At 37.9% G+C, this 12,975-nt stretch overlaps 1 protein-coding gene across 4 annotated transcripts in view; it reads left to right on the top strand.

Annotated features, from left to right (window-relative positions):
- The window catches only part of ECPAS (Ecm29 proteasome adaptor and scaffold), a 134,739-nt gene extending 123,323 nt beyond the window's left edge, over positions 1-11,416 (top strand). For all 4 annotated transcript variants that reach the window (XM_058302545.2, XM_004458505.4, XM_058302544.2 and 1 more), the window contains 7 exons: positions 752-795; positions 887-1,079; positions 3,031-3,169; positions 4,732-4,837; positions 5,649-5,737; positions 7,883-7,954; positions 11,134-11,416. In XM_058302545.2, coding sequence (XP_058158528.1) covers positions 752-795; positions 887-1,079; positions 3,031-3,169; positions 4,732-4,837; positions 5,649-5,737; positions 7,883-7,954; positions 11,134-11,273 — 783 coding nt within the window. In that variant the 3' untranslated portion in view covers positions 11,274-11,416. The remainder of the gene's footprint in view (positions 1-751; positions 796-886; positions 1,080-3,030; positions 3,170-4,731; positions 4,838-5,648; positions 5,738-7,882; positions 7,955-11,133) is intronic.
- The last annotated feature ends 1,559 nt before the right edge of the window (positions 11,417-12,975 follow it).

A 12,975-nucleotide genomic window follows, 5' to 3' on the forward strand; every position in this document is an offset into this window, starting at 1 on the left:
TCTTCTGTGAAAATAAGAACCTGAATTTGGGAGCTTCAGATGGGTTGATTTTGTGAACCATATTTTCTAGCCCATTAGAAACCGGGTAGACTTTGACTAGCTAAGCACGATATTTCCTTAAAGTAGAACCCACATGTCCTTGAATAATACACGGTACTGTTGGAGATTGATTTTTATTTATAGTATCCAGCTTTCCAAGTTAAGTCTTAAACCAAGTGGCCACCATTTTATACCTGGTGACCAGTGACCTCATAAATAGATCAGGACTGGGCAGCATCTGCAAAATTGAGGAGCTTCTCCTTCTCAAGAGTTGGATGGCCAACTCTGGAGCCTGTGAGTTAGTAACAGTTATTTTTTATATAAGGGAGATAGTAGGATACTTACAGTGAATAGGCAGTGGGGAAGATGAACTTATTATGGTGTATTTCATGTTGTAAAGGTCATGCTACCTTTACAGAAGAAATACTGGACTAGGAGTCAGACCTAGTTAAAATTCCACAGCTGACATTTCTGCCTGAGTGACTTTGGGCAAGGCAGTTCTTCAGTCCTTTTTGATGGAGATCAAGATACATATCCTGCTTTTGTGGGTAGGAAGTCCTTGTTAAACAAAGTGCTTTAAAGATAAGATGACTCTTGTTAATATATTGTCACAGTTATTGGGTATTCTTGAGATACTCAAGTCCTAAAATAGATAATGTAAATGGCTTGTGTGGGCTTAATGTAAGCATTCCCTCATCTTTCAACCCTGCAGGAAGAACTATTGAAAGCCATCGCCTGTGTGGTGACAGCTTGCAGGTAAATATTCTGTCACTGTAGATGCCATTTCTTAAACTGAACCTGAAAGCTGCAGCCTTTATTAACTAATGCTTTTCTGTTGGTCTTTTAGTGCAGAGCTGGAAAAGTCTGTGCCAAATCAGCCCAGCACGAATGAAATTCTCCAAGCTGTTTTGAAGGAGTGTTGCAAAGAGAATATCAAATACAAGATTGTAGCAATCAGCTGTGCAGCTGATGTCCTGAAGGCCACCAAAGAAGACAGATTCCAGGAGTTGTCTGACATTGTCATACCGCTCATCAAGAAGGTAATGACTGTTAATACAATTAAAATAATATTCTTTCATCCATTTAGCACATATACCATACTAATGCCAAGTGTTAATAACTGGAGGAGGGGTATATGGGAACCCTGTTTTTTCTGCATGGTTTTTCTGTAAACCTTCAAATTCTCTAATATAGAAAAAAAAAAAAAAATATATATATATATATATATATACACACATAAAACCTTTCAGCTCCAGGTCTAGTTTATATTTTAAGAAAATAGATATTTTCCTATGTCTTGACTGCATGTTTTTTTAGGATTAATTTAGCTGCAAGTAGCCAAAAATCCCAAAGTATAGTGGCCTTAAATAAAATAGCAATTTGTCTTTCCCATAAAATTTGGGAGCTTTATGAAGTCTTCAAGGCTTCTGGTGCTTTCTAGCTCCCGCCATTCCATCCCTAGAGTGTAACCATTATCTTCATGTCTCACACCTTCCAGGCAGGGGATGGCAGAGGAGATGAAGAAAGGATGAAGAGGGGTCAAAGGGGGCATGTCAGTTCTCTCTTTAAGGAGAGTTCCTGGGAACTGCTACATGGTACTTTCACTTATATCCTCCTGGCCAGTACTTATTCACATAACCATACCTCGCTGCAGATGAGGAAAGGAGCTCTCTTCATTCTGGGCAGCAATTTGCATTCCATGGGAGAAGTGGAGAAAGGATACTGGCATCAGTTATAATAAACTTTGTTTTGCAAACCTGTGCAGAGAGCAGCATGTGCTTAGGGAAGCAGTCCCTGTTATGCTAGAGCAAAGAGGAGCTGGATGTGTCTCTGCCATACACTGGGGGACCTTGGTCCAAAAGGGGCTTCTTGGTATTCATATTTAAGATTGGGCACTGGTTTAAAGAAAGAAGGTTACGGTTTACCTATTATTTTTTTGCCTGAAACACTAATATTTTAATAACACTTTTTTTTCTTCTGTAGCTACTAATTTGCAGTTATTTTCTTTCTTGAGCAATAAATGCTATTTTAGTTTCCTAGCTGCTAAAACAAATACCATGCAATGATTTGACTTAACAGCAGGACTTTATTGGTTCACGGTTTAGAGGCCAGCCTAAGTTCAATTGTCCAAAATTGAGGTGTCAGCAAGGCCATGCTTTTTCCCTGGGGATTGTGGCATTTGGGGTGGCTGCCCGTGATCGTAGTCCTTGGCTTTTTTGTTACTAAGCAGTGCACATGCCAGTGTCTTCTTTCTTCTCTGGGTTCTGCTGACTTCTGTTTTCATGCTGTTCTTATAGATTCTCTTTGTGTCCAATTTCCTTTGCTTACTTCAGCCTTATACAATTAGGGCCCACCCTCTTTCATTTTGGGCACACCTTAAACTCACTAATAACATCTTCAAAGGTTCTATATACAAATGGGTTCACACCCATAGGAACAGGAGGGATTGGAACCTGTACATGGCTTTTGTGGGGGTCATGATTCAGTCCCTAAAAAGTGCTTAATTTCTGTTACATACATAATGGTAGTGTATGGATTTGGGAGACTTCTTTTAAATTGGATTTTATCACTAACTGGACGAATCACTTCTCTGAACCCCTTTTCCTTATTTCTCAAGAATGAGTTTGGATTAGATCATTACCAGAATTCCTTCCCTTGAATTCCTTCCCTCTTTAATTCCATGGTTCTAAAGCAAGTCTTCTTATGTTGCACGAAAATAGTACATATATAGTATTTTTTCATCTTCATTTACAGATTCCTTAAAAGGGTTTCCCAACTTTATTAGAGAGCTAATGTTTTTGTTTCAAATAGGAAGACTGAGTATGGGCACAAAAGAATTAAATGATTTGCTGGAAATGAGATGCTAGAGAATTTAGCATTTAATTCTTGTTTAACATTTCCTGTTCTGGTGCCCTGATTGCCTAGTATACTTGTAACTTGGAAAGAAAAAAATAATTAAAATTTGCTTTCCTTCTCTTTGTTGTATTCTAGAACTCACCTGAGAGCATTGGAGTCCAGACAACCAAAAATGAAGATGAGAATGAGAAGGAAAAGGAACTCCAGATGGAATCCCTGCTAGGTGCCTTTGAGAGCCTGGGCAAAGCCTGGCCCCGGAACTTAGAGACCCAACGTAAGCCCCAGAACCTCCCTCTGAGGAAGTGCTGTAGCCAGAGGGCACGTATTGTTAGCAATTATATAACAAAGTATAGTTATTGTTTCCTGTAGAACCTAATTCATTATTAGTAAAAATTATTCAATATAAATTTTACTTTCACATCAACAGATAATTTCATTGGCTATGATATATTTTATGCAGATAGTTTGAGTGTAAAAACATTCTATTACTCTTCTTTCTGATGCTTTATTCGGAGGAATCTGCAAAATGTTTAATAGGTTCTCTTCATCTAGAAATTAACGATGTTGTTACCAAGTTTTCAACAAGCAAGTGATACCTTCATTTCAGTGAGAAAACTCGTGACTTACTGAGAGATTTTCAGAATTGGATGTGTATTTCCAAAGGATTATGTAAATAAATGATAGACATTTATTCTTAGAGCAGGATGGGTGCGTTTGGAGTCCTTAACCGTGGGATGCTGCTGCTGTTTCAGTATGCTCAGGGTTGGATCCTATAGTGCATCCTGCCATCACCTCGGGATTCTTGAATGTTATCAAAAGTATTGCTGATTATTTATGAACGGGTATGTCTAAAATCAGACTTAAGATCTTTGTTAGGCCTACCATCCATTGTGTGAACCTTAAAAAAGGTTAGCTGTGGAGGAAGGATTTTCCCAAAGGTATGAATTTGTAAGTGGTCTTATTTCCTGTTCTGCTGCAGGCTGCAGTGGAAGCCTGCTTATTTGACGTCATTAGGACTGCTAACTTTTGCTTGATAGGGCATTGTGTCCAAAAGAGGATGCATATGCAAACCAGTTTAACATAAGGCATAGATGTTCATTCACTTGCCAGTTTTTGAAAGGTAGGGCCAAAGCCTTTCCTTCGAGGATTTAACTGTTGACTGGAGTTCCACATTGGCTTCTCATGTAAATCTAACTCAGTAATGCATAATTTACAGCTTTGATTTTAGGTTCTTTAAAATGGAGAAATTACAGAGTCCTATGAAGCATTCCAAGTGCAGAATTCTTATAGATTTTTACCACCCCCCGTCTTTACATTTGTCTGAGTCCTACTAAGTTTAGTAGCATCTAAAATAACTCCTTTGCGTTGTATTATGCTCTTATTTTTATCAGTTAGCATAAAATGAAATTACAGAATTTTAGTGATCAGTGCAGTTGGCATAAAGGGCTTGGGACAAAACACTGTAAACTGTTGGTAAACCTACAAATTGCAGGAGCTTCTGAAGGCCTAGAAAGTTCCTCCTGGTGTCCACAGTTGCTCTTGCTTTGACTGACATTCAGGGTGGTTTACAGGGGAAAGGGAGTGTGTGTGATTAAGAGGTGTCAGCTCCGTGGGGGATGATACTGCCTTGAAGACAGACATTTATGAGCAGTTGCATAGGACCTTGAGGTGGGGTGGGGGATTCTGATCAAGGGCATCTGTTTGGGAAATGGGCACAAAGTCACACTGAAGGTTTTTTGCTCTCTCTGTCCCTCTGCCTGTCTATTCCTCACTTACTCTTTCTCTTGGTCCTTCGTTCTCTCTGCCTGCTCTGTCCTACTCTATCTTTGTCCCCAGGTTGCTATCGTCAGGAGCTGTGCAAATTGATGTGTGAGCGGCTAAAACTCAGCACGTGGAAGGTGCAGCTAGGAGTCCTGCAGTCAATGAATGCCTTTTTTCAGGGGTAATTTGTTATGTGTTCAGTTATTTGTCTTTTTCCTCCTCAACATTTTATATATAATCAGTGGAGTTCTTTTAAATGTTAAAACTAGTAGCTAAAGTGGCATGATAAAGTGATGCAAGAAGATAGAAATTGTGCCAGAAAATTTTTTTTTTCCCCCCTCTAGTGTCTGCTTTATTTCACTTAGCATAATGCTTTCAAGGTTCATCCATGTTATTGCATGTATCAGAACTTCATTCCTTTTTATGATTGAATAATATTCCATTGCATTTATATACCAAATTTTGTTCATCCATCTGTTGATAGACGCTTGGGTCGTGCCCGCCTTTTGGCTAGTAAGAATAATGTTGCTGTGAACATAGATGTCCAAATATCTGAAACCCTGTTTCCAGTTCTTTTGAGGAATACCTGGGAGTGGGATTACTGGGTCATATGGTAATTCTCTGTTTAAAGTATTGAGAAACTCCCACAATAGCAAGGACTCTTTTTAAACATAACCACAATAACTTCACAACTAAGATATAATTCCTTAATATTATATACCCAAATTTTTCCCCATTGCCTCACAATTCTTTTTTTTTTTTTTACAGTTGGTTCTTTCAAACCCTAATAATCAGTCCTATTGCTTTCAAGTGAGGAGAGAGAAAAATGCCACTACATGTTGCCCCTGAAACAAGAGGCAGGCTTTTGCTGTGAGAGACTCATCTAATGTCGAGTCCTGCAGAGTGTGGAAACACATATGGGACATCAGGGCTAATCCAGAGGGATATTCTTTCACATCTGGCATTTGTATCTTGCTTTCTAATTTATATAGATTAATGCTTTTGGAAGAAGAACATGCAGATCCTGAGGCTTTGGCTGAAATTCTCCTTGAAACTTGTAAATCAATCACATATTCTTTAGGTGAGTGTGGTAAACTGAAATTGATAAGGAGTCCTAATTTTAAAGCTCAAGGAGCTGAGTTTCAGATATTCCTAGGGATTGAATTTATGGAAAAACTACTCAACTGTCCAGCTTAATATCCACATGTACCCCAGACTGAAATATTTTAAGCTGGAACTGTAATGTTGGATTTCAACCCCCAGGTTAGGAAAACCTTCTTAAGTGTTTCTTTTTAAACTTTTATTTGGATATAATTTCAAATTTATTGAAAAAGTTGCAAGGTAGTATATCTAATACTGGTATAACCTTTACTCAGAGTCATCTTTTAGCATTTTGCTGCATTTGCTTTATCATTTGCCCTTCTCTAGATACACATTTTTTTTTTCCTGAATATTGCCTATGTCATGCTCCTTTTTCCCTAAGTTCTTCAGTGTATAGTCTCTTATATCACCATAGTACAGTTAATACTTTTAGGCACTATTAACGTTGATGCAATATTTTTAATCCAGTTTTTAATGTACATATTCCAGTTTTGGGAACACCTCCTCTGCCTTTCTCTGTCTTACATTACTATAAAATTTTTGAAGAATAAAGCCCCTGAATAGAATTTATGTTATTTGGTGTATGCCTGATGTTTCTCATGATTAGATCCAGGGTATGAATTCCCAGCTGGGATACTACTTAAGCAATGTTGTGTCCTTCTCACATTGAGAAGTGTTGTTTATCTACCCTCATTGGTGATGGTATTCACCAGGTTCTCTACTTTATAGTTATTGTATTTGCCCCTGTAGCTAATAAGCAGTCTCTGGGAACACATTTATTTATTTATTAACAAAAATTTTTTAAATACATTTTTATTTATTTCTCTCTCCTTCCCCTGTTGTCTAATCTCTGTGTCCATTCACTGTATGTTCTTCTGTGTCCCCTTGCATTATCTCGCGGCACTGGGAAACTGCGTCCCTTTTTTGTTGCGTCATCTTGCTGCGTCACCTCTCGGTGTGTGTGGCACCACTCATGGGCGGGCTGCTCTCTTTTCACTTTGGTTGGCTTTCCTTGTGGAGCACCCCTACATGGCAGCCAGCTTACCACATGAGTCAGGAGGCCCTGGGGATCAAACCCTGGACCCTCCATATGGTAGACAGACGCTCTGTCAGTTAGGCCACGTCCGCTTCCTTGGGAACACATTTAAAACCATGTAAATGCCCTGCTCTTTGTTAGAGATTCCTCCCTAGATTGAGCATGCATTGATAATTTTTCCCTGAAGTAAGATGTCTTCAAAATGATGATTTTCCCACTCTAGCATTTCTTCCACATTTACCACTTGGCATTCTATTGTAAACAAGATCCCTGCTTTCGTCCCTGTTCCTTTGCTTCTCAGTTATTGGTAGGAGTCATGGGTCTCCCTTCTACCCCCGCAGTGGTTTATAATTCATTATTTTCCTTAATTAGTTTGCGCAAATTGCCCCAGATTTAGCCAATGGAGGCCCCTTCAAGCTGGCTTCTGACAAGCCGCCATTGTTCTTTTAAGCTCTTTCGCACTTTGTAGCATAACCAAATGTCCCCCACCGTGTGCCTTCCCTGCCCTGGGCCTGGGCCTGGTTATCTGTAATTTTTTAGGTAGATGATTTCATATTTAACTAGCTAGAGTACATGGAGTAGACACCAGGGGAACATAGTTCAGTTTGAATTCTTAGTGGTAGTATGCTTTAACAGATCTAGAACTGGCAGCTAAGAAACCTTCCTTTGTAGGATTGCACGTGTCCCTGATCTGGCCTCTCAACAATGTTGTGTAATGTTCTTTGGTTACCTGAGGAGGGTCATGCAAACCTAAAGACCTTTCTTAGTTATGATATGAAGATGACTATGTTTTATATACTGTCTTTTGATCTCCCACTTCTAAGATGGGTCCTCTAAAATATTCTCGTTTGTTGTGGTGATTGGTATATCTTGGTTGACGTTTTTCCCCCCAAAGTATGGAATGTGGATATGGAGCACATTTTAAGGTTGTATTTGAAAATTAGCAAAGGGAAGATTACTTAAAAATAAGGTGTATATTTTTTCCTGAAATTACAAATTCTAAACATTTTTCTTTTCGTAACACTGATTTAACCTGGGAGAGTCTATTTTTTAAGGACTATAAAACAATTAATATGATTTCCTTCGTAGAAAATAAGACCTACTCATCTGTGAGAACAGAAGCTTTATCTGTATTAGAATTACTGCTTAAAAAACTTGAAGGTGAGTTCTTTTCTTTTTCTTCTTTTTTCTCTGGTTTTAAACAGCTGAATTAAGAATGGGGAAGGTGGAACAGTTTTCCTCTTTTATTTTTGCTGTTTCTACTCTTTTCTTTGCTTAGCAATTAAAACATCTCTCATACAGCTCCAAATAACAGGTAACAGACTTTTTGGACTCAGAAACACTAGGTATCTCATAATCCCTTTACTTATTAAAAGAGCTAGTCAGTTATATCACCAAATTCTCACCATCTGCCAGGTACATACTGGTATATTCTGGATGAAGAAAATGAGGCCAAGGGGTTGAAAGACTTGCTTGAAGCCACATTGCTAGACAATGGCAGAGCCTCATAAACAAGATTTAGGATCTGGCTTACTTTCTGATTTTCAGTATGTGCAGGCATACCTTGTTTTATTGTGCCTGGCTTTACTGTACTTCGTAGATCCTACATTTTTACAAATTGAAGGTTTGTGGCAACCCTGTGTTGAGCAAGTCTGTCAGTGCCATTTCTCCAATAGCATGTGCTCACTCTGTCACATCTTGGTAATTCTCATGGTATTTCAGATGTTATTTCATTATTATTATTATATCCATTTTGGTCATCTCTGATCATTGATCTTTGATGTTACTGTTGTCATTGTTTTGGGGTGCCAGGAACGACACCCACGTAAGGTGGAAAAGTTAATTGATTAATGTGTGTTCTGACTCCTCCACCAACTGGCCGATCAATGGTCTCTTTCCCTCTCCTTGGACCTCCCTATTCCCTGAGATAGAAAAATATTGAAATTAGGCCAGTTAATAACCTTACAGTGGCCTCTAAGAGTTTAAGTGAAAGAAGAATTGCACCACTCTCATGTGAAATCAAAAGCTAGAAATGAATAAGCTTAGGGAGGAAGGCATGTCTAAAGCCGAGAGAGGCCAAAAGCTAGGCCTCTTGCACAAAACAGCCATTTGTGAATGCAGAGGGATACCTCTTGAAAGAAATTAAAAATGCTACACCTGTGAAACACAAATGATAAGAAAGTGAAACAGCCTTATTGCTGATATAAAGCTTTAGTGGTCTGGACAGGAGACCAAATCAGCCACAATACTCCCTTAAACTAAAGCCTAATCCAGAGCAAGGCTCTAATTCTCTTCAATTCTTTGAAAGCCGAGAGAGGTGAGGAAGCTGCAGAAGAAAAGTTTGAAGCTAGCAGAGGTTGGTTCATGAGGTTTACGGAAAGATTCTATCTCCATAAAATAAAAATATAAGGGAAGCAGCAAGTGCTGATACACAAGTTGCAGCAAGTTATCCATAAGATCTAGCTAGATAATTGATGAAGGTGGATACACTAAGCAACAGATTTTCAGTGTAGATAAAACAGCTCTCTATTGGAAGAAGATGCCATCTTGGATTTTCATAGCGAAGGAGAAAAAGTCAGTGCCTGGCTTCAAAGCGTCAAAGGACAGGTTTGCTCTCTTGTTAGGGGCTAATGCATCTGGTGACTTTAAGTTGAAGCCAGTACTCATTTACCATTCTGAAAATCCTAGGACCCTTAATTATGGTAAATCTCACCTGCCTGTGCTCTGTAAATGGAACAACAAAGCCTAGATGACAGCACACCAGCTCACAACATGATTTACTGAATATTTTAAGTTCACTATTAGACCTACTGCTTAGAAAAAAATTGTCCTAAAATATTATTATTGCTCACTGACAGTGCATCTGGTCACCCAAGGGCTAATAGAGATGTATAATGAGATGAATGTTGCTTTCATGTCAGTTAACAACCACATGCATTCTGTAGTCCATGGGTCAAGGAGTAATTTTGACTTTCAAAGCCTTATTATATAACTACTACATTTCATAAGGCTGTAGCTGCTATAGATAGTGATTCTCCTGATGGATCTGGGCAAGGTAAGTTGAAAACATTCTAGATGCATTAAGAACATTTGTGATTCATGGGAGGAGGTCAAAATATCAATATTAACAAGACAAGAGTTTGGAAGAAGTTGATTCCATCCCTCATGGATAGCTTTGAGGGGCCTAAGACATCAATGGAGGCAGTAACTACAGAATGTGGTGGAAATAGCAAGAAAACTAGAAATAGAAGTGGAACCTGAAGGTGGGACCAAATTGCAGCAATTGCATGATAAAACTTTAAAGGATGAGGAGTTGCTTGTTGTGGATGAACAAAGAAAATGGTGAAGATTCTGTGAATATTGTTGAAATGACAGCAAAGGATTTAGAATATTACATAAACTTAGTTGATAAAGCAGCAACAGGGTTTGAGAAGATTGACTCTAGTTTTGAAAGAACTTCTATCAAACATTGGGTAAAATGCTATCAAACAGTATCACATACTGCATAGAAATCTCATGAAAGGAAAAGTCAGTTGATGCAACAGGCTTCATTGTTGTGTCATTTTAAGAAATTGCCACAGCCACCCCAGCCTTCATCCTGTACTACCCTGATCAGTCAGCAGCCATCAGCATTGGGGCATGACCTCCACCAGCAAAAAGATTATGACTTGCTGAAGGCTCTGATGATGGTTAGCATTTTTTAACACTAAAGTACTTTTAAATTAAGGTACATAACGTTATCTTTTTAGACATAATGCTATTGTGTACTTAACAGACTGCAGTACAGTATAAACATAATTTATATACGCATTGGGAAACCAAAAAATTTGGGTGACTCACTTTATTGTGCTATTTGCTTTATTGCGGTAGCCTGGAATTGAATGCACAATATCACTGAATTATACCTGTGTATAGTTCTTGGATACTTTCTTTCAAGAAAGGAGTAGCAAAATGTCAACTCTTTAACTTCGTAAACATGAAATTTATTCAAGATTTTTTTAATGAGCATAGTTAATAAAGAGGCCTTTTGTTGTTACTGTTAAAAGGATCTCTTGCTACTCTGTGCCTTGCCCTGCTAATTCTCACTTTGCTTCACGGGCACTAATTTCTCTAAACTGAGGAGGGGATGAAAGTCACTGATGTGCTTTTAGGTTATTGTCAGTATTTAGGTTTTGAGACACTTATTATACCTGTCATCATTCTATACTGCTCTGTTACTACTGGGTTGCTTTGTATTTATTTTGGGATATAGAGGGTATTTGGAGGAAAAATAGAATACTTTGAATTTTTTTCTTGTTCTATAAAGATTCTTTGTTTTTCTTTTTTCTCTTTCAATTCAGAATCTAAACAGTGGGAAAGTTTGACATCTGAATGCAGAGTACTCCTGATTGAGTCTTTAGCCACTATGGAGACTGATAGCAGACCTGAGCTGCAGGAGAAAGCATCATCACTGAAGAAAACACTTGAAAATCTGGAATAAATTAGAAGGGGCAGAAACAAACAAGTGCCATGTTTATTGGGGGTTGAAACATTGGTATTCTCTGAAACACCAAGTGGGGAAAAGTAAGATTAATCTGTAGCATGCATCATTCCTTGGCTGAAATAAAAAAAAAATGCCTTAAATTTGTTCCCTATTAACTTTATTTTACTTGATGTTTTTAAATTATCTGGACTGAATGAGCTTTAGTGGAACTTGGATGTTTGAGAGGTGGTTGTAGCAGAAATAGCTGTCATTAGAGGAACTAAAGCCGTTATTAAAAGGGATGTTATTAAAAGGAATTATTGAACAAATTGCAGAGCAAGCCGGATAAAAATCTTAGAACTGCAACTACATTAAAGGGTTTTGTTTTTTTCCTTTCAGGATGGGCTCCTAAAAATCACTTGGTTTTAATTCCCTTGCTTTACACCTGAAGAAATAGGCCATAAAATGATATCACTTCTATTCTGAGGCCTGTGATAAGGCCAGAATTTAGGTGTTTGACATTCTGCTCAGTCTACTTTCTTTCACAACCTGCTGGCATCTCAGCGCTAACCCTGGCCTACCCAAGAAACTCCCAGGATGAGGTGCATTTAGGGTGGCATCCAGGAGGCCTTGTACCATAACTAAATAAGACCATTATCTAAGCACCACTGGGTTCTTGAAAGCAAAAAGCTGAACATTGTTAGTTGTTTACATGATTTGTTTACATGAGGAGGGGGGAATTCAGTCTCTATATGGTAATTTTGATGGTCATTTTCCTGTTATAGGCAGATGAAAGTAGGTGAGGACATGAATTCTCGTTCTCTCTGTGTTTATTGCTGCTTATTTTGTAAAACCAAAAACAACTATAAAAAATCGACTTAGTTTAGAACATTTACAGTCTCAAAATTGTAAAGCCACTTTAAAATTTTAATTCATTTCTATGCTAACAGTATCACTCTTTAGGGTTGAAAGGAAAGTATTTTAATTAGCCAAAGGGAATTACTTTTGTTTTTAATACCAGTTCTTAAAACATGATAACAGGTCAAATAAATAATTGCAGGTAGGGTTTCTTCCTTCTCCTACTGCTCATTCCTCTGCCTACCTAAGGTTTTGTAGGGTAAGGAAAAAACATGTAAATGTTTATGGTAAGCTGAGTGTTCTAGCTTGTCTTGGATTCTAGAGCACGAGATTGTTTTAGATTTAACACTGAACCCTTACTGACATTAACACCAGGCTGGAAACTCCATATTTATTATTTTAAGTGGTTTCCACTGATGATGTATTTCAAACTTTTTTGACCATGACCCATAGTAAAAAATAACTTTTTACATTATGACCTGGAACATAACTTGTGTATGAATTTAGAATATTTAACTAAAATGTTTCATGAAATTATGCGTACCCTTATGTGTGATAGATATATTTCAATACTTCTCTCTGTCTCCATTTTTCTCTCCTCCCTACCCTTTTCTCTCTCATGTTTTAAATACTGTTCAGACCCATTAATTTCCTAATTTCGAACTAGATTGCTACTCATGGATTCAAAAGCATTGGCATAGGTAGAAACTAAACTTGGCTTTGTATTGCTGTTTTAAGGGTTTGATGAAAATTTAAGTGTAGTTGGTATTTATTACCAAAATCATCCTCTTAGCTGATACTAAAATATAATGGTAAGTTTTAGTAGCATCATGAATTTTAAGAAACCTATCATGGACTTCCA

Source organism: Dasypus novemcinctus, chromosome 8 (genome assembly GCF_030445035.2).
Source record: "Dasypus novemcinctus isolate mDasNov1 chromosome 8, mDasNov1.1.hap2, whole genome shotgun sequence".
Classification (NCBI taxonomy): domain Eukaryota; kingdom Metazoa; phylum Chordata; class Mammalia; order Cingulata; family Dasypodidae; genus Dasypus; species Dasypus novemcinctus.